The 22,434-nt window shown below is 40.8% G+C and overlaps 1 protein-coding gene across 2 annotated transcripts in view; it reads right to left on the bottom strand.

The window, feature by feature from the left end:
* cntn3a.1 (contactin 3a, tandem duplicate 1) overlaps window positions 1-22,434 on the bottom strand; it is a 124,232-nt gene that overhangs the window by 30,548 nt on the left and 71,250 nt on the right. For both annotated transcript variants that reach the window (XM_061681658.1, XM_061681667.1), the window contains 4 exons: window positions 14,232-14,435; window positions 10,400-10,502; window positions 9,700-9,884; window positions 2,877-3,016 (listed from right to left, as the gene is read on the bottom strand). In XM_061681658.1, coding sequence (XP_061537642.1) covers window positions 2,877-3,016; window positions 9,700-9,884; window positions 10,400-10,502; window positions 14,232-14,435 — 632 coding nt within the window. The remainder of the gene's footprint in view (window positions 1-2,876; window positions 3,017-9,699; window positions 9,885-10,399; window positions 10,503-14,231; window positions 14,436-22,434) is intronic.

Below are 22,434 nucleotides of genomic sequence, written 5' to 3'. Positions count from 1 at the left end.
AGAAACATGTCATTCGTTTGCTTTATTGGCAACATTAATTCTGCTCAACTCTCTTCTTCTCTTCTGATACTTCAAGTTGAACTATGAAAAAGCAAAGGGGGCACTGGGTGTACCCTGATTTTGGTAAGCGGACTGGATGTGTGCTCAGACACTTCGCAGACTGAAGGTCTACTACATACTGAAGTAAGAGTTGGTGGTTAACACAAAACAGTACAGAGTGAGTGGGTCCTTGTTTTGCCAAGGTGACCTTTTGAAGTGACAGCCCTCCTTGGAGTCATTTCATTCTCTCTGCCAGAAAGACAGAGAAGGAATGGAGATGTGGGGAGAGCTTCAATAGAGATTCACAGAAAAAGTCAACCCAAGAGAGCGTGAGATAAAAGACAGGAAAATGGGGAGTTGAGGACTGATCCATTCTAATCAGAAATAACAAATGTTCATCCTGGCCCCCCTCTCTCTCTCTCTCTCTCTCTCTCTCTCACTTTCTCTCTCTCTCCATGACTAACCTTTGGGTTTGGAAATTGATTTAATGCTGCACCTGTTGACGGTGGCATTTTGAAAATGATAACACTTCACCTCATTAATTCAGTCACATGTACAGAGAATATGTTACCCGGGCAGACTGCCAGAGGTAGTTTTACAATGGTATTTACAAATCAATCGTTTGGGATTCTTTTGATTAAGGGTGCCTGACGGAGAAGTGACCTTTGATAAGACTAACAAAAAACGTCTAATAATTGACACAGCTGTAAAAATTTAATATAATCCCGACAGTAGTATCAATTGCATAATATGTGTGTTTGCTGAACATTATTTCAAAAGTGGGGTATTGAGCAAGTTTTGTTTATTTATTCTTACACACATTATTCAGATCCACCGTGAAGACAACTACAGGTGGGAGTAAGTGATATCAGCCAGTTAATGCCTTGACTATAGGCTAGCATACATGATGTGAGAGGTCGTAGAAGTTTAAGGAATTACATTTGCAAGTTAACATCCCATTGGTGAAATGAACTGATGCAGAACATTCTTGTTTAATGTGTGATCATGTGATTAAGCTCTAAATAAAGTGTCTCTGGTTTCCAAATATCCTCTCAGTTCTCAATCCAAGTTTCTCGATCCAAATTACAAGATAGCTGAATTCATTGGTCATTTCAAAGACAGAAACATTGGCCAATCAGCTGGAGGTTCCCAGTGCTCACTTGGGCAATTTAACAACAAAGTAAAAATGGGCGAATTTGGAATGGAGATCAGATAATAAGGTATTGTGTCCCTGTCTAACGGAAAGAAGACACTGAGTAGTATGAACAATAGAGGAGAGAATTGTTGGCAGAGTCTTTGGTAGATGAAAAATATCTCATTGGATTCTTTGCAAACACGCACACAATGGGTGGCTCTCTTGAAGTGAAACTTAGTCTCCGGGAAATTCATCTATTTCAAAGTGACACTTTCTTCAAGTACAACGTACAAGCAACAATTCTTTCATATCAAAATGAGATTGTGCTCCATTTTGAGCCAACAGAAACATTGACCATCTTAAAACTAGGCTTTACACGATCAGGATTTTTGGGGCCGATAAGCAAGTTTAAAAAAAAAAACAATGGAGCAATGTGTCTATTTATATGACTGGTTCATTCATTTATTTCATTTATTGTATATACTATGTATACTGTATACTGTATTGTTGTATACTATGTATACTGTATCCATCCATCCATTTTCTGTACAGCTTATCCTCACAAGGGTTGTGGGCGTCCTGGAGCCCGTCCGTACCAGCTCAAATTATTCTCTAGCATTTTAGACAAAAGTTAAAACACCAATGACCTCTACGGGGCATTCAAGGGTTGGCCACTGACATAAGTTTAGGTCAACTCAACATTACATGACAGAAATAATGGGTGCTGACTTAAATTAAATTACTTTATTGCAATTAAATTACTTTAATAAATACTATTGATGACATGCTTACTCTTACTTTCTAACTATCCCAGCTATATGGACGGGTGTTCTCCAGAGTTCGAGTCTGTTTAACCCCCCCACGCTGTGTTGCTTGAACCCGGCATGCTCCTCGTGTACATTCTTCAGGTGCTCGATCAAATTTGTTGTGTTTAACCATTTAGATGACATTCCCCACGACGTACTTCAGTTGTGCACAGACTGCTAATAACTTACGTGTTGTTTGTCTGAGACACCACAAAATAGTCCCACACCGATTATGTGTTTTTTCACCGACAAGATTGATAAAACTTCATTGGCCGTCAGATAGTTACAGTACTGCGCAACAAGACACGTGACAAGGCTAAAAATAAACCAGCTTTTGGATTCATACGTGTCGAAGACGCAGAGTTTAAATGTCTTGTACGGAGCAGATTGATGACGTCATTGATCGGATCGACGACTTATGAAATGAAAGCCGATCAGCATAAAATGCAAATTATCGGCCAATACTGATAAGACCGATCAGATCGGCGTGCAGTCTACTTAAAACAGATCAATCACATTTAATACAGACTTGTCCTTGGACAAATAAGGAAGCAGAGTTTAAAGTTCACCATGCGTCTGCAGATATAGTGCATACAGAGGAATACATACAGTATTTGGCTTCTGGCTGTAGAGTTTTTCAACTGTGTTCTAATGAAATACGCTGTGCTAGAGCTGTGAATCACAGCAGTTGGTACACAGCGAAACTTGGAATACGTCTTGTTTTGAGTCATTGGCAATATTTTGTCAAGCATTGTGCATATTTGGACTGATTATACGGCTACATCTGGTATCCTTGACTACTTGTCCTTATTTCATTTCATCTTTGTGGCGTTTGTGTGTGTGCAGAACCAAGCAATAAAGAGCATCCAAATCACTCCTCAGGAGAAGTCCATTACCTCCTTCAGGTCCAGGGGCTCTCCATTCTTCAGCCAACGGTAGGAGGGTTTAGGCTTGGCACTGGCTTTGCACTCCCACACCAGAGTGTCATCAATAGTCTTCTGAGCATCTGGGGGCTTCTCAGTCAAATGAGGTGCAGCTGTCACAAGCCATATACAGTAAATACACAAACTAACCACATACAGTTTAACTGACAAAGCAGGCAATTAAACACATAAAATGTGAATCCATTTCCAGTTCACCCCGTAGTTGACCTTACTTGACAAAAATAGATAAATAAAAACAATAGCGAAAAGCATCAACATTTTGCACCTCAAATACAAAAAATAATAATGTTATTTTTCCCTTTAATGTTATTTTTCCCTTTAAGGTCAAATTATTCCACTGATATACAACCCCAATTCCAATGAAGTTGGGACGTTGTGTTGAACATAAATAAAAACAGAATACAATGATTTGCAAATCATGTTCCACCTATATTTAATTGAATTTAATTTAATACACTACAAAGACAATAGATTTAATGTTCAAACTGATGAACGTTAGTGTTTTTAGCAAATAATCATTAGCTTAGAATTTTATGGCTGCAACACGTTCCAAAAATCTGGGACAGGTGGCCAAAAAGACTGAGAAAGTTGAGGAATGCTCATCAAACACCTATTTGGAACATCCCACAGGTGAACAGGCTAATTGGGAACAGGTGGGTGCCATGATTGGGTATAAAAGGAGCTTCCCTGAATTGCTCAGTCATTCGCAAGCAAATATGGGCTAAGGTTCACCTCTTTGTGAACAAGGTCGTGAGAAAATAGTCGAACAATTTAAGGACAATGTTCCTCAATGTACAATTGCAGGAATTTTGGGATTTCATCATCTATGGTCCATAATATCATCAAAAGGTTCAGAGAATCTGGAGAAATCACTGCGTGTAAGCGGCGAGGTCGAAAACCAACATTTGTCATGTGTGTGTGTGTGTGTGTGTCTGTGTGTGTGTGTGTTCCAGGTTTTGTCTTCCCCTTCCTCGTTTCTCACACACCTGCTCCTGTGAGCATCTTCACCACCTGTGCCTCGTTCATACCTAATTACCGATTGTATTTAACCTCGGGTCTCATTCCCTCTCGTCGCCAGTTCGTTGTACCTTGTCGTCACGTTCCAGCATTCCTTGTCACAGACTCACAGTAAGACTTTGACCCTGTTCAGATTATCAACCTTGGCTTTTTGCCTCATGTTCTTGGATACTGTTGCCTTTCTTGGATTGCCTGCCTGTGTACCGACCTATGCCCGTCTATTAAACCTCTCTTTTTGTAAACTGTCCATTTGTTTTGGAGTCGTGCATTTTTGGGTCCTGTCCTCTGTTTCGTTCATGACAACATTGAATGCCTGTGACCTTCGATCCCTCAGGCGGCACTGCATCAAAAACCGATATCAATGTGTAAAGGATATCACCACATGGGCTCAGGAACACTTCAGAAAACTAATGTCAGTAAATACAGTTCAGCGCTACATCCATAAGTGCAACTTGAAACTCTACAATGCAAAGCAAAAGCCATTTATCAACAACACCCAGAAACGCCGCCGGCAAGAACACTTCAGAAAACCCATCCATCCATCCATCGATTTTCTGAGCCGCTTATCCTCACAAGTGTCGCGGGAGCGCTGGAGCCTATCCCAGCTATCATCGGGCAGGAGGCGGGGTTCACCCTGAACTGGTTGCCAGCCAATCGCAGGGCACATATAAACAAACAAACAATCGCACTCACATTCACACCTACGGGCAATTTAGAGTGTTCAATTAACCTACCATGCATGTTTTTGGGATGTGGGAGGAAACCAGAGTGCCCGGAGAAAACCCACGCAGGCATGGGGATAAAATGCAAACTCCACACAGGCGGGGCCGGGGATTGAACCCCGGTCCTCAGAACTGTGAGGTCGAGGCTCTAAACAGTCGTCCATCGTGCCGCCACTTCAGAAAACCAATGTCAGCAATACAGTTTGGCGCTACATCCGTAAGTGCAACTTGAAGCTCTATTATGCCAAGCAAAAGCCATTTATCAACAACACCCAGAAACGCCGCTGGCTTCTCTGGGCCCGAGCTAATCTAATATGGACTGATGCAAAGTGGAAAAGTGTTCTGTGGTCCGACGATTCACATTTCAAATTGTTTTTGGAAATTGTGGACGTCGTGTCCTCCGGGCCAAAGAGGAAAAGAACCATCCGGACTGTTGTGGACCCAACGTTCAAAAGCCAGCATCTGTGATGGTATGGGGGTGTGTTAGTGCTGATGGCATGGGTAACTTACACATTTGTGAAGGCACCATTTATGCTGAAAGGTACATACAGGTTTTGGAGACACATATGCTGCCATCCAAGCAACGTCTTTTTCATGGACGCCCCTGCTTATTTCAGCAAGACATTGCCAAGCCACATTCCGCACGTGTTACACCAGTGTGGCTTCGTGGTAAAAGAGTGCGGGTACGAGGCCTGCCTGCTGTCCAGATCTGTCTCCCATTGAAAATGTGTGGTGCATTATGAAGCGTAAAATACGACAACGGAGACCCCGGACTGTTGAACAGCTGAAGTTGTACATCAAGCAAGAATGGGAAAGAATTCCACCAACAAAGCTTCAACAATTAGTGTCCTCAGTTCCCAAACGTTTATTGAATGTTGTTAAAAGAAAAGGTGATGTAACACAGTGGTAAACATGACCCTGTCCCAGCTTTTTTGTAACGTGTTGCAGCCATATGAAATTATAAGTTAACGATTATTTGCTAAAAACACGAAAGTTCATCAGTTTGAACATTAAATATCTTGTCTTTGTAGTGTATTAAATTAAATATAGGTCAAACATGATTTGCAAATCATTGTATTCTGTTTTTATTTATGTTTAACACAACGTCCCAACTTCATTGGAATTGGGGTTGTAAATGAATTAAAACTGCTTTCAATTTCTTTTAGCTTTAGCAAGGTGAAAGTCATCTTGTACGCGTGCAGTGGTACCTTGAAGTTCGAAAGCCTCAAAGTCATACAATCTGAAGAACTGGCAACATATGTGACATCATATGATACTTAAGTAAATCAAGCGCGACTTTAGACATCCATTTAGGGCCAATCCCAATTCTACCCCTTAGCCCTTGTTTCACCCCTTCGTCCTTGGTTTTGCGCATTGAAAGAAGAACTAAGGGGTGTCGCAATTCTCCGTAAGGGCTAAGACGGGTGTGTAGACCTTGAAACCAAGTAAGGTCTGGGACCTCACTTGAACGCGAAGGTTATAGGACTCGGTGCCCGCTGACTGACAAAGAACTTGCTTACAAGACGCTGGAAGGGACAAGGAAGGACATAAATTTATGGAAGTATAATTATTGATATTCATACTAATGACACTCATGTTTTTAATCAATGTGAATTTTAGCCATGTTTTAAAACGTTGGTAAACGGCTCGTTATAACGAGCTTGCGCATCACTAGTCTACTGTCAGACTATGGTGACAAATTTACAGCAAATGGACTTCACTACAATGTACTACATTTTATGAACAATTAGAATTACAATTATTATTCAAGACCCCGACTGGACCATCCGCCAACATCCCCCAGACTCACGGCTGTGGTGTCCTTTAGCAAGACACTGATACTCCGAAATGCTCCCCGGGCGCTTCAGCTGCCCCCTGCTCCAGTGTGTTCCACTAACGTGTATGTGTTCACTATGATGGGTTAAATGCAGAGAATGAATTTTGTGTGCATGCACGCATGTTCATGACAATAAAAGGTGATTCTTCTTCTTCTTCTTCTTACAGTATGTTTGATACTTTTCAAATCAAAAAATTCCCAAATGTAAATAACAATAAAAATAATAATAAGTGTATGTTCTGTAAATGTGTCTTTTTTTTTATTTTATTTTTTTTATATAAAAGCATTCTTGGTTAATCTCAACACTGCAAACTGTGAGATGCCTAACTGAGTTTTATTGTTCCTGTGACAATTTTTTTTTTTTTTCTATTTTATTCTGTTAGCGGCGGCACGGTGGACAACTGCTTAGCACATCTGCCTGACAGTTCTGAGGACTGGGGTTCAAAGCCCAGCCTCGCCTGTGTGGAGTTTGCATGCTCTCCCCGTGCCTGCGTGCATTTTCTCCAGGTACTTCGGTTTCCTCCCGCAACCCAAAAACATGTGTGGTAGGTTAATTGAAGACTCTAAATTGCCCATAGGTGTGAATGTGAGTGTGAATGGTTCTTTGTTTAAATGTGCCTTGCAATTGTTTGGCGACCAGTTCAGGGTATACTCCGCCTCTCGCCCGAAAATAGCTGGGATAGTCTCTAGCACGGCCGCGACCCTAGTGAGGATAGGCGTAAAATGGATGGATATTCTGTTTGAGATATTTACTTGTTTTATTCTCATTTCTTTTTCTTCTTCTTCTTCTTATTATTATTTAGTTTGTTTCTTTTTTTACAAATGTTTGGTCATGTGTATTTTGTGCTGGTTGTTGTTGGTGTTCATTGGCCAACGTTAGGCCATAAAAGTCAGTTTGTCAAAATATGTTCCTTCAATAAAAATGTGTTCCTCGAGTAGATAAAATATGAAATATACCTGACTATGTGGTAGGAAAAACAAATTAAACAAATTCAAAACCCCAGTCATCTTTAAAAACTGCTCATACCCATAAATAGCCAAACAAATTAAATTAAAAAAGCTAATTATAATAGTATCATTCATTTTACAGTAGATAGCATCTTGGAAATGTAAACAAATGTTGTGTCTTCCTACAACACAACCAGCAGGAGTCGAGGGTTGATAACGTGGCGGTATTCAAGTGTCGTCCCTTTTCCTCCCATTTCCTTTGGGGCATTATCTTAACCCTTCATTTTGGCCCTCCAAATCTAGGATACTTGACACGTGAGATGCAGCCATTCAACATGTTGAGAAAGGGTAAAACAAAGGGGAAGGGCTAAGGGCTAGAATTGGGATTGGCCCTTACACTTGTGCTCAGTAGTAAGCAGCGAAAGGATTAACTTTGTGTGAGTAATTTGCTTTTTCCCTAGGCTGTTTGTGACATGTTTTGAAAGGACAACTGTAGTATGAGAAGAAAAAGATGTTCAAAGAGAAGCATATGCAACAGAAGTTACCATTAAATAAGAAGGCACATTCTATGAAGAGAAAAAACACTCCAGCAGTGTTCAAGTACGTTATGTTCAGCATTGTTTATTGATTCAAACTGGCTATTAGACTCGTTGGCTCTGCTTATGAAAATTAATAATGTTAAAATGTTACTTAAATATTTGCTGAACAGTTTTTATGAAGGTGAGAGTTGGATTGTGGTCAAACTTAAAGTTACCACTGTCTTCCTTTTTTTTTGCTATTTGGGACATCTAAAATTCCAAGAATCACTCTATATTTATGCCAGTGTCACATAAATAATTTGTACCTAATCTCCGGTGACAGAATAGAAAGATTGATGGCCCTTTTGGAGAAGACACATTAATACATGACACCCTGCCTGGTTCAAGGGGAGAGAGGAATATAAGTCAATCCATCTCCTTGACGTGCTGTGTTGCAAAGAGAGCTCAATGATGTTTTTGCTATTAATTGTGGTCTAATCAATGCCAACTCTGCTGAGTACCGTTTCATGTATTTGTCCTCTTTTGTAAATAGAGTGCATGTGTGTATGTGTGTGTTATACTTTCGCAGCACAAAGTATTTAGACAGAGATGATTTTGCATCTAAAACTCATTTGTCATTGTTTTATGGAAACAAAATGGGAAAGAAAAATGAAATAAAAAAATAAACAATTTCCTATAAATCAAACCGACCAAGATAAAATAGTAGGAAGAACTTATTTTACCCAAACTCAAGATAGTATCTGCTCTAATCCCATTTAGATGGATTTTACTGCTAACCCATGATCTAATTTTATTAGCGACAAAACAAAAACTGTGTTGTAAACTGAGAGGATGCCTGTTATTTCTCCTGTTCCTCCATTGGCGGCATTTTTCAAAGACCCCATTCCTCTATTGATTACAGATATTTCCCACCCAGCAAGTGACACAACTAAATAGGTGTTCCTGCGCATATACCACAGTCACAGCTAAAGGTTGTTGGATTTAAGAGCAACACAATTACATCATTACCTCTTGATTTAGAACCTCCAATTAAATTACATCTGATTCCATGATAGGCAACTTCTCTATGGATATTCTTGTTGTCTGAACAGCATTTCTAATGCTCACCTCAGATATTCTGAGCAACCACATGTGCCATCCAGTCCTCTTTTATCATATCAAAAGCACCCCTCTTACAGGAAGGACATGTAAATATGATAATAAATAATGAGAAGAACAACTATAAAATATTTCTTCAAGGGTCATTAAACCTTACTTAGAATATAGCCATAAGTGCTTTGTTGGTGAGGGGAAAATAACCTCTGTGTGAAAGGTGATATAAATCTGTGTGTGTGCTGCACTCAATGTTAGCTGCCGATACAATAAAGGGCTTCACAGAAATGAGCAATTGGGAACAGTTTAATTTAGTGCCACATGCCAAAATATGATGCAGTTATTTATTTACAGGATATAATAAAAGATACACGTTTCATGACAACAAATCAAACCTTTTGCTTGACTCTCCCAGACTACACTGCTTTGCTGAACCAATTTCAATCTTGCTCAGTAACAGCGAATCCTTGAGGTTTTTAACAGCCTCTATAAATCATTGGGTTGAGTATTTGATGAAAAAAAAGACTATAACTGTACATATTTTTGGACAAGAAGTGCAAGGAAGGGAAGAGGTGTAAAGAGTTACACCAAAGCCACTGCTTCCCACAGAATGAACTTACCATAGAAGGACAGCTTTCCTTTTACAGAGTTTCTTCCTCTGCTGTTTTCAGCCGAACATTCATACAGCCCTGCATCCTCCTGCTGAAAGTAAGGGATTTCTAACACTCCGTTGGCTTTATTGATGTCCACTTTTCTTCCAGAAGAGGCTCCATCGACTCTCCTCCAGCTGATGGTTGGCACTGGGCTACAGGGAAGTCAGCAACAGGATACTGTCAGTATTTTAGTAGGGGTAGATCAAAACATTGTTATGACAATATATTGCAGTGTTTTTCTCACAGTAGAGTTTTGATACACCAGCATCATGTTATAGAGATATATAGATACTGATACTGTTGTTGTCAGTAATGATATGATAATAATGAATAATGTGCAGGTCCCCACTAAATGATACATTTGATTTAAAAACTAATGTTTACAATTTGTGAAACTAAAAAAATAAAAAAAAACAATAAAATAAAATTTAAAAAAAAGTGAAATTCTACAAAGTTCACAAACATGGTGCACCCCCTACCACCACCACCACTTCGGTAAATGTTATTTGCTTGTAATTACAGCACAAGAAGACGTCATTAGCATGTGATATAATTTGTTCTCCTAATCGCTTCATGGGGTTTTCCACACATTACCATGCAGATTCTATTGGTGCAGTAAATTATTGTGCGTAATCACTATGGAGGAATAATACACAGGGGAACGTACTTTCCAAGTGAAAAACATTCCAGCGTGACAGTTGAGCTCTTGGCGACAGGAACAACTTCAGGGAACTGTACCTCAATCTTTGGCTCATATTCACCCATTACACCTGGTGTTCCAAAGACAAATTGAGAGTAGATTTCATACAATTTTATCCAATTTAAGACCGCACATAGTTTTCACATAGAAAACAAGAAGATGCTTTAGAACTGATAAATGTAAAAAAATTTTTGCTCCGGTTGCACAAAGTCCTTGAAAATGCCACAAATGCGTTAAAACTGAGACCTACAAATGGCTCTACAGTGCGACCCATTTGGTGGTACATGCGCTCTAATTTTTTAATGATGCGCCTAAGCAAAAAAAAAAAATAAAAAGATAGGAAGAGGTTGCACGTGTACGCCCAGCCATTTGAGGAAGAAGAAAAAATGTCAGCGACTTTGAAAGAAGAAACACGTTAAACCCATTGTTGTATTTAAACCAATCAGAAATAGTGAAAGGCGGGACCCCCCTCTGATTGGCCGTGGTCCAGATAAACGCAGCCCTCCCGCTAACACCAATGAGCTGGTATGTCAAATTTGTATGAAGTTGCAGAAAAACAACACAATATAAATCTCAAAGGGACAAAATCCATTTTCAAACACAACCTTCCCACCCACTTACTTCAGCTGGGAACATTTCCCGTTTCTTGTCAGCTTGTAATTAAGGAAGCCTTTGCTGAACATTGCAAAAACAAACGTGACAGTGCATACGGCGCACGTACGCTGACACATAAAGTATAGCGATACTTGAGACATGAGATGCAGTGTTGTTTCGTTTGCGAACGTTTCGTTCATAAGAACTTTTTAGCTAACAAACTGAACTGTATCAGTTTATGAAATGATTCATTCTTTTAGCTTGGTTGCCACCATGAGGTAAGCGAGTCGTCTGGGAGCGGAAACGGAACTGCTGAAAGCGTTCGGTCACTCACTTCTGAATCTTCGGGGCATGACCAATGACCAGCTAGCGTGCAGGCGGGGGGGAACTTCGTTAAACGTACTACCATGTGATTTGCAATTCGCCATGGTTGTCACTCACTTCGGCGAATAACCAACGATCTGCCAGCGTCAGGCAGTGCCGTGCAGTCGAGGGAGGGACTTAAGTGAACTGAATGATTTCTTCAGTGAACTGGTGTACTGAGGAACTGAAGAGTGATTCGTTAGTTTGTGATCCGCTAAGGAGCAATGTACTAGTACGATGAGTGATTTGTTTGCGCAAGGGACGGCGTACTACGCAGTGAACGTACTCATGAGTCATTTTAACCGCAAGTCCTGACGTCTTCGCGGGGATAGCTTTCATTAGCAGCTGTTTCTTCAAGCTAATGGCTAATGTTGAGTCAGTCAAGCACATGAAAACAAGCAGACATGTTTAAAATAAATGTAAATTAATAATACATGTATGTACGTACACATACATACTCATTCCCTCTGTCTCTAATGCGATTATTAAAGCCTTTTTTATTTCCTAATTATAATAATAATAAGAATAAGAATACATTAAACTTATATAGCGCTTCACAAGACACTAAAAGATGCTTTCTACTAATCAGATGACAATAACAGTAAGGTGAGTGAGCAGGAAGTCCGGGTTGCGGGGGCTGGTGTCAGCGATGCTTTCCACCGCGGTGGAATGCAAAAAAGTCACGCCGGCCAGTGAGAGCCTAGCTGGACGTCAGGGGACGCGGAAGGATGTTCGGTGGCTGAGCTCGCTGCGCACATGTTCACGAGAGATAGGTAGGTGATAATTTAGCTTAAGTTAGTTTTTTTAAATTATTATTATTTTATTATTTTTTAATCTCCCTGCCTTTCCTAGTTTACAATACATGACAACAACGCATAGTCCTTCGGTGAACGTGTGGAGTGAAGATGAACCTCAGGGATGGATCATTAATTGAATGAGGAAGCAGTTGAATGATTTTGTGAAAAAGAACTGAACAATTTGGTGAACGAATCTTTTTAACAAATGTTTTTAAAGAACTGATTCGAATGATTCAGTACACTCAAAAGAACTGTCGTGCCCATCACTAATGAGATGCAGCCATTCAACATGTTGAGAAAGCAGCGTTGAAAGAAATGCTGCAGACATTTGATAGACAGCTCGAATCTTGATGCAAAACAGGTTGCTTTGATCTACTTGTTGTGCTGTTATAATGTTGTTACTTTGCACTTTTTCTTAACCAACTGTAAACTTCATTGGCAGTAGATTGCCTATTAAGGTATTAATGACTATACCTCAGTGCCGAATGTTTAATATTTGTTTAAGGGCAATTTTTGTGTTATTTTTAATTTAGTTTTAAAAAATTTTTTTTTATCTCAGATATTTTATTTTTTCTACATTTAAATGCCAATGTTTAATATTCTTCAGAATTAATATTAAAAAGGAGGAACTTGATTTATTGTGCTCTAATATCATGATAGCAGCTGCATAAAAAATAAAAAAACATCAACAATACTGTTGTTTTTTGTGACAGTTGCTGGGAAAATATGTCATCCTAAAGAGTTTGTCATAGAGACACGCTTAGGTGAGTGGCCTTGGCCCATCAGATTTGAGTGGAAATAGGCATGGCTGATCGGCATGGTGAATGACTGGTTAGCACATCTGCCTCACAGTTCTGGGGACCGGGGTTCAAATCCCGGCCCCGCCTGTGTGGAGTTTGCATGTTCTCCCCGTGCCTGGGTGGGTTTTCGCCGGGTACTCCGGTTTCATCCCACATCCCAAAAACATGCATGGTAGGTGGATTGAGGACTCTAAATTTCTCATAGGTGTGAATGTGAGTGCGAATGGTTGTTTGTTTCTACGTGCCCTGCGATTGGCTGGCAACCGGTTCAGGGTGTACCCCGCCTCCCGCCCGAAGATAGCTGGGATAGGCTCCAGTAGCCCCCGACCCTAGTGAGGATAAGCGGTAAAGAAAATGGATAGGCATGGATTATAAAATGAAAAGAATGATTGACTTTGTGAAGAATGTTAAATTAAAGCCTAATTCGTCCAAAAGTCCTAACCAAAGCTCTGACATGGAGCACTTAAAGCGCCAACACTTTTCAGTAAGTTACCCATCTTGTGGAATTGTACTTCAAATTAAGAAACTTTCTTGACCAGATTGTTATTTCATCATTTACCAGTCAATATTGCCTAAAAAGACAGGCACCTATTTATTTTTTCTGTGAACTTGTAAAACTGCAGTGTCGAATGCAATGGGGTCGAAAATGTGGTGCACCTTTTATGCTGGTGCAGCCAACGAAGAAAAGTTGTGGGTACACCAGTGCAACTAGTGCAAAAAGTTAGTCTAGAGCCCTGCTACACGCGGGGCTGTATTTAATTCCATAAATTCTCGCGCCTCGCGTTTGTGTGCATGCACGTGACGTCCTGTTTTGTACGCACGCATGTCACTTCATGGATGCATTCCCGCTCACAGAAGAAGTAGCATTTGTTTTTGTATTGTGAACAACTACATAAAAAGATTGAAGAGAAAATTGAGATTGAGAGAAAAATTGAATTGGGCATCATGCCCTGCAGTATGAACATAGCCAAATCGTTTTTAAAAATGTTTCTCATAAAACGGATGGCAAAATGGAAATTTGACATCAATCCTTCCAGATTTTAAATTAAATTTGAAACAATTCTGCTATACTTTGATAAGCTAGAATGCATTGCAATAAATAACTGAAAACAAGTAGCTATTCTTTTCAAATGCCATTAAATCAAGCTTGAAAGAAAATGTAATTGAACCAATCACACCGAAGATGTGATTGGTTCTTTATGCAGTTTCAACATATGCAACTTCTTCCTTTGGCGTTGCTCTTACCGTCTACTCGAAGGACAAGGGGTGTGGGTGGTCCCTGAACACTGCTTTTGGTGACTGTGTTGGTGACTACACAAGTGTAGTTGCCCACGTCGGAGGGCTCAACTTTGGCAATGTAGAGGTTGCCTGTCTTCTGGGACACGAATCGCCGCGTGTCCTGGATGACGAACGACGGGTACTCGTTGAAGATCCATGTGAAGGTAAGCTCTGTAAAGCAGATGTAAGGTGCACAATTCAAATATGCGCTCTCTCTAAATACCCCAGAGAGAATGCGATTCATCAGCAGCCATTTTAGGTTGAGGGGATGCCTTTAGAGATAAAGCAATTAGTGGATTGAACAGGGCCAGCCTTCTGTGATTAAAAAGTGAAATGAATAACCAAGATGCAATTACTCTTCTAATCCTGAATGCATGATTTAATGCATCGGATTCACTATGCTATAGTGATAATTCGCATGAAGACGTTACAATATTTACACACGCAATACTAACAACTACATCTTATTCATTATATTGTTCATTGTAATCATTAGACCATACTAAATGTTAAGAGTAGTAAAACCAATTGCATTCTGTGGCTGGCGAGTACCTGTGGTAGACAATAAATCCACTTTTAAACAATAGATGCTTCATGAAAAATTATATGATTCCCAATAAAAATGACCCCTTTCTGATTTCTGATTAAACTGCATATTTATCGCACTTAAATGTTTCAGATCATGAAGACAATTTTAATCGCTCATAAATGTGACCAAAGAAAATACAAAATGCAATTTGTAAATAATTTAATCATGATTTGGCTCTATGTCCCAAAGTGTAATGCATCACATCATGATCCATAGAAATTCAAGAACAAATGTCAAATAACAAAAATTGAAATCCATCAGTCTGGAAAAGGTTACAAAGCCATTTCCTAAAGCTTTGGTACTCCAGTGAACCACGGTCAGAGCATTATCTGCGAACAGTGCTGAACCTTCCCAGGAGTGGTTGGCCAACCAAAATCATTCCAAGAGTGCAATGGCGACTCATCCAGGAGGTCACACAAGAACACAGAAAGACATCCAAAGAGCTGCAGGCCTCAGTTAAGGTCAGTGTTTGCGACACAACCAGTGAGAAAGACACAGGGCAAAATTCTGCTATCTACCAGAAAATCCTGCCGGCAAACATCTATCCATCAGTTTGTGCCCTCAAATTCAAGCGCTCTTGAGTTATGCTACAAGACAACACCCCAAAACATACCACTAAGTCCACCTCTGAATGGCTACAAAAACAAAAACAAAGTTTGGATTTAAATGGAATTGAGATGCTGCTGTATGACCTTAAACTGGCAGCTCATGCTTGAAAACCCTTCAATTTGTCTGAGTTAAAATAACTCTGCAAAATACAGTCGGTACGGAAAGTATCCGTACCCCCTTACATTTTTCAATCTTTGTTTTATTGCAGCCATTTGCCAAAATAATTTGTTATTTTTTTCCTCATTAACATTAAACACACACAGCACCCACACAGAAAAAAAACAGAATTGTTGAAATTTTTGCAGATTTATTAAGAAAAGAAAAACTGAAATATCACACAGCCATAAGTATTCAGACCCTTTGCTCAGTATTTACTAGAAGCACCCTTTTGAGCAAATACAGCCAGGTGTCTTTTGGGGAACAACACAACAAGTTATTCACACCTGGATTTGGGTATCCTCTGCCATTCCTCCTTGCAGATCCTCTCCAGTTCTGTCAGGTTGGATGGTGAACGTTTGTGGGCAGCCATTTTCAGGTCTCTCCAGTGATGCTCAATTGGGTTTAAGCCAGGGCTCTGGCTGGGCCATTCAAGAAGAGTCATGGAGTTCTTCTGAAGCCACTCCTTTGTTTTTTTACCTGTGTGCTTAGGGTCATTCTCTTGTTGGAAGGTGAACCTTTAGCCCAGTTTGAGGTCCTGAGCACTCTTTAGAAGGTTATCATCCAGGATATCCCTGCCGCTGTAGTCCTGTCCCTGCAGCTGAAAAACACCCCCACAGCATGATGCTGCCACCACCATGCTTCACTGCTGGGACTGTATTGGACAGGTGATGAGCAGTGCCTGTTTTTTTCCACACATCTATCTTGGTCTCATCAGACCAGAGAATCTTATTTTTCACCATCTTGGAGTCCTTCCTACCTTGTGTCAACCGTCAAGACCTTCAAGTTCCTGAGAAATACAGGCTCTCAGGACCTAAAGTGGGCGATCAACATCAACTCTGTCCTCAAAAAGGCCCAGCAGAGGATGTACTTCCTGCGGCTTCTGAGAAAGCACGGCCTACCACTGGAGCTGCTGAGGCAGTTCTACACAGCGGTCATTGAATCAGTCCTGTGTTCTTCCATCACAGTCTGGTTTGGTGCTGCTACAAAAAAGGACAAACTCCGACTGCAACGGACAATCAAAACTGCTGAAAGGATTGTCGGTACCCCCCTACCCACCCTTGAGGACTTGCACGCTGCCAGAACTAAGCATGCAAAATCCTCTCTGACCCTCCACATCCCGGTCACCGGCTCTTCCAGCTCCTTCCCTCAGGTAGGCGCTACCGATCAATACAAACTAGAACTAGTAGACATTCCAACAGCTTCTTCCCTCTTGCAATCAACTTCTTAAACACCTAACCTACAATTCCATTGCAACATGCTGGCAATTTTTTGTCTTTTTGTCTTGAGTTTGTTGTCACATTTCTGTCGGACTAATTATATATTACTCGTGCAGTCACTGTAGTAGTCTCACCACGCTGCACTAGTTGCATATCTGTTGTTGACCAATACTGGCCACTCATGCCAGAGTAGCATCTGCTCCATTTGCACACTGACTGAGGAGTATCTGCAACATTTGCACAATCAACATTGTCCCAGACTATCGTACTACTCGCTTGAAGTCTCGGCGCACTTTGCACAGTGGTCAGTGCACCGGAATATTGTAATATTAGTCATTCGAACTGCTCTAAGTGCTAGAGGACTCTGCATCTTTTTGCACAATTGTAAAAAAGAAAAAAATATTATAATTTACCGGCATTACCAGATAACTAGCAACCCTTTATTGCTCAGTGACTGTTTTTCTCAAATGTTTTTCTTTAAGTCTCAAAAGTGTTCTCTGTCAATTGACTGTCTGTTGTCGTACTAGAGCGGCTCCAATTACCGGACACAAATTCCTTGTGTGTTTTTGGACATACTTGGCAAATAAAGATGATGCACACGCTTCCACAGGCCGCAGAGTCATTCTCTCTGTTGGTTTCCGTTAAAATTTCTTTCACATGCAGGGAGCGGAGAAGCCACGACCCACGCAATCGATCGGTAAAGAGAACGCGAGTGGAGTGCAGCTAGCGGGCAAGCTGCCTTCTTAATCAAAGCACAAGCAAGTGAGCCACCGTTAAGCTGTCATTGTTTGTTTATGTGAGCTGGCAGTCTCTGGCTAAGCACAGGCCAAAGCAAACCCAGTCGCAGTTTTAGCCTTGCCCACAAAGGACTGGTTAGCACATCGGCCTCACAGTTCTGAGGAACCGGGTTTAAATCCGTCCTCGCCTGTGTTGAGTTTGCATGTTCTCCCTCTGCCTGCGTGGGTTTTCTCCAGGTACTCCACTTTTCTCCCACATCCCAAAAACATGCATGGTAGGTTAATCGAAGACTCAAAATTGCACATCGGTTTGATTCACCGACGGGCACCAGTTCCCGCCCGAAGATACGTAGCTGGGATAGGCTCCAGCACGCCCGCGACCCTAGTGAGGATAAGCGGTACGGAAAATGAATGAATGAATTAAGTACTATATTGTTATTGTATATTAGTTTGTCCTGCCTTGACGTTCACCCTTGCCTCTGTGACATATCAATAGTACTGTAACTTCCTCACTTTATCCAACAGATTCACAGTGGAAGCTGTTGTCATATCCTCCCTGTGCCTAAATAATTCATCCCAGAGCTTGTTCTAACTGGATCATGAACATTAATGCCTCTTTTGAAACATCCTCCAAAAGGTGTAGGAAATGACAAAAGCAACAAAACAACAAAGAAGAAGTCCCTAATTGGTTGGTGAAAGATTTATTGTAAGAAATAGGAAATGGCAAATTGAAAACTGATAATCTGAAGATTTTTCATTCTGTGAGAAGGCTGTAATGGAAGAATGCAAAAATATATGGCAGTGACTGGCAGATTTTCATTGCGATTCCGTTTAGTTTATGTATAAGGAACAGGCAGCATTAATTCCCCTGTAAAGACATTAGAGGAAGGAAGAAAAATAGAACATGACAGGGTAAGGACATAATGAATCAAGACTGGCTTTATACACGTGTGTACTGTATCAGAGGAAAGTATGCGCACAACTTGTTTCAACGTGTTTACAGTGAATCCTTGCGGAGTCACGGTTCACCATTCACAAATTCACCTGTTCAAGTTATTGTTATGTGGAATATAATCTCAGCCAGGCGGCACGGTGACCGACTGGTTAGAGCGTCAGCCTCACAGTTCTGAGGAGTGGGGTTCAATCTGCCTCTGTAATCTGTTACCTGTGTGGAGTTTGCATGTTCTCCCCGTGCCAGCGTGGGTTTTCTCCGGGCACTCCGGTTTCCTCCCGCATCCCAAAAACATGCATGAATTGGAGACTCTAAATTGCCCGTAGGTGTGAATGTGAGTGCGAATGGTTGTTTGTATGTATGTGCCCTGCAATTGGCTGGCAACCAGTTCAGGGTGTACCCCGCCTCCTGCCCGATGATAGTTGGTATAGGCTCCAGCACGCCCACGACCCTAGTGAGGAGAAGCGGCTCAGAAAATGGATGGATGGATGGATGGATGGATAATCTCAATCACTGGTGGAAAACAGCTATTTTTTTTTTTGTACTCTTTCTGCAACGCCCTAAGATGCCACAAGATATCAACAAAACACTTGCTAATAAGAAAGTACTAATTGGTATTTTTATGGGTCGCCTACGCAATATCCACGCCATCATACTCGCACTTCCAGTACTTTTAAAAACAATAAGTTATTTGTAAACCATTTCTTTTTAAGAGAAATGTATTGCGTCTTGGCTGATGTCCAGTTCGGGTGTACCCCGCCTCTCGCCCGAGGATAGCTGGGATAGGCTCCAGCACGCCCGCGCCCCTAATGAGGATAAGCGGAACGGAGGATGAATGAATGAATGAATGTATTGAGTCAAAAAAGATATGAATGTGTTTTGGGGTATATTTAGGGTTTAATCTCCATATAATTATAAATATATTGAGGTGGGATGTCAATTACTCGTGGATTTTCGGCATTCGAGCCAGGTCTTGGGTTCACTGTACTCCACATTTTGTTCCCATACCTATCTGTATTCATAACACACAAGTCCCCTCCACGAAATGGCTTAGGTCACGCACTTAGAAATCCCTGCAAGCTATATGTGTTGTTAGTCACCAACAAACATCCTATTTAAGGGTAGCTGCAATCCAAAAGGAGAACAAGTGATTTCAGCTTTGAGTAAATATAAAAAGCCTACTTCCATTAGTGAAAAGCGGTCAGATGCATTAGGTTCTGTCTGACCACACATATTCAGACCTTCTAAAAAGAAAAGGATGGCACAAATAACATGTAACCTAAATGCAGAAAAGCATGTTTGAAGAATATTTTTCCATTTTATACAATATTGAACATCTTTTAAATTCAGTACTTACAGCTCACAGATTTACAGCATTGTGACTGCATCCAACTACTTTCTGTCAAAAGGGCTTTGAAGCATCGTGAAAGTGAAATAATGGCACTCTGAATCATGCATGGGATACTGAAATCTTTTAAAGGGGAAATGAGGCAGATCCCTGTTTTGTGATCATGAATTATGTCCTTCCGGCCTTTAGGAGAGCTTGTTTCTCACGTTTACAGAACTTTGAGTCAAATGTCTTTTCTGTTTCAAATACGCATATGGCTATTGTTGTCATGAATTGTGAAGCAATTACTTATGAGCATGTCCACTCCATCGTACTGTAATTGCTATAAAAGCTGCATGCATTTAACACATTTTTAATTACTATTATTCTCATTATTAGGTCTTTCTTTGATAAACCTACAGAATATAATTCATTCATCTTCCGTACCGCTTATCCTTACTTGGATCACGGGCGTGCTAGAGCCTATCCAAGCTGACTCTGGGCAAGCGACGGGTTACACCCCGAACTGGTCGACAGCCAATCGCAGGGCACATATAAACAAACAACCATTCGCACTCACATTCACACCTACGGGCAATTTAGAGTTGTCAATTAACCTAGCATGCATGTTTTTGGGATGTGGGAGGAAACCGGAGTGCCCGGAAAAAACCCACCCAGGCACGGGGAGAACATGCAAACTCCACACTGGCAAGGGCATTTGCTTTTGGTACCACTGTGTGTGTGTTTGATGTGTGTGTGCGCGTGAAACTGTCAATGTTTACAAAGGCAAACACATTATCTGATACATCATTATGATTGTAGATATTTGTAGGCTTTCAGCAAAGACGGTAAATATTGAGAACCTAAATCATGTCTGATCCTAAACCTTTCCATCACTAGTCATAAACTTTGATGACAGCCGCTGATAATATTGGTAGACAATGGCTCATTTCAATTTCTGTGCTCAGTCTCAAGAGAAAAGCTATGATCCATCACAACAAGGCGTGAAGGCACTTATGGGGTAAATAAAAGCAATCTACTTGCTTGTCTAAAAGCAGTCTTGAGCTGGAATTTATGTGATATGTCAAAAAAATCAAATGTACCGGCATTACCAGATAACTAGCAACCCTTGACTGCTCAGTGACTGTTTTTTTTTTTTTTGTCAATGTCTTTAGGTCTCAAAAGTGTTCTCTGTCAATTGACTGTCTGTTGTCGTACTAGAGTGGCTCCAACTACCGGAGACAAACTCCCTGTGTGTTTTTTGGACATACTTGGCAAATAAAGATGATTCTGATCCTGATGATGAAATCATAAAGAAAGTGACCCTTTTTATAATCACATTTGCATTAAATGAATATTTATTCAATATGTCAAATTATACAGGACTTCATGCTAGAATGTGCAGCTATAATAGAAGTAAAATATAATTAGTATTTTTTTTTTTTTTTACACCAGGTAAATAGACGCTCTTTTTGCTTGCAGCAGAAGGTAACGCTTATCTTGTCACTCTGTTGCGCATAACCCAAAGTCAGGATTTGATGATAAAAAAGAAAAAAAAGTGCAACATACATGTAATGCGAGCATTAAATAAGAAACACATTCAACGAACTAAGGCGGCACGGTGGGCGACTGGTTAGAGCGTCAGCCTCACAGTTCTGAGGACCCGGGTTCAATCCCCGGTCCCGCCTGTGTGGAGTTTGCATGTTCTCCCCGTGCCTGCGTGGGTTTTCCGGTTTCCTCCCACATCCCAAAAACATGCATTAATTGGAGACTCTAAATTGCCCGTAGGTATGACTGTGAGTGCGAATGGTTGTTTGTTTCTATGTTCCCTGCGATTGGCTGGCAACCAGTGCAGAGTGTACCCCGCCTCCTGTCCGATGACAGCTGGGATAGGCTCCAGCATGCCCGCGACCCTGGTGAGGATAAGCGGCTCGGAAAATGGATGGATGGATTCAACGAACTATGGGTAACATAAACACACACAATCAATGTTATGTTAAACCCTTATCGTTCATGAACATTGAGGATTAACGTCTTTATTACAGCAACAGTTCAACATTTTATCACGCAAGGCATGCTGGGACCACACGGCTTTACAATTCTGCTGGAAAATAGTAACTTTCTGCGTGAAGCGCGCGACAAGTTGTGCGGGGTGAGGAGGGTGCGGAGGAACGGCACAAGCGGCCGGCCCCGGGATGGGGGCGCGCGGCGACAGACCGAGCGCGCGGGTCCGGAAGCAGAGCCCTCTGCGTGACATCAACCAAAATCCCATGATGCAGGGGAAACTGTCGGTAATTACTGCAAAATCACTTTAAAGTATTTTACTGAAATGTATGTGGTAAAAAACTGTAACATTTACAGGAATATAAGGAATGAATATTTGGTGCCAAGTAGGAGAATTTCTAACAACCATTTCCTGACAGTGAGCTTTTTTTTTTTTTTTTTTTCAGAAAATGTTTTCACTTGACAATTCACTGGTAATTGGAGGTTATCATTTGAAGATATGTCCTTAACTTTGAAAAGAAAATCATTGATCAATTGTTAATTTCTTGTCTTTTTATTGCTCTTAAATTATTCTTA

The sequence above is a fragment of the Phycodurus eques genome, chromosome 1 (genome assembly GCF_024500275.1).
Source record: "Phycodurus eques isolate BA_2022a chromosome 1, UOR_Pequ_1.1, whole genome shotgun sequence".
Taxonomy (NCBI): domain Eukaryota; kingdom Metazoa; phylum Chordata; class Actinopteri; order Syngnathiformes; family Syngnathidae; genus Phycodurus; species Phycodurus eques.
This window is presented reverse-complemented; position numbering and strand designations above follow the sequence as displayed.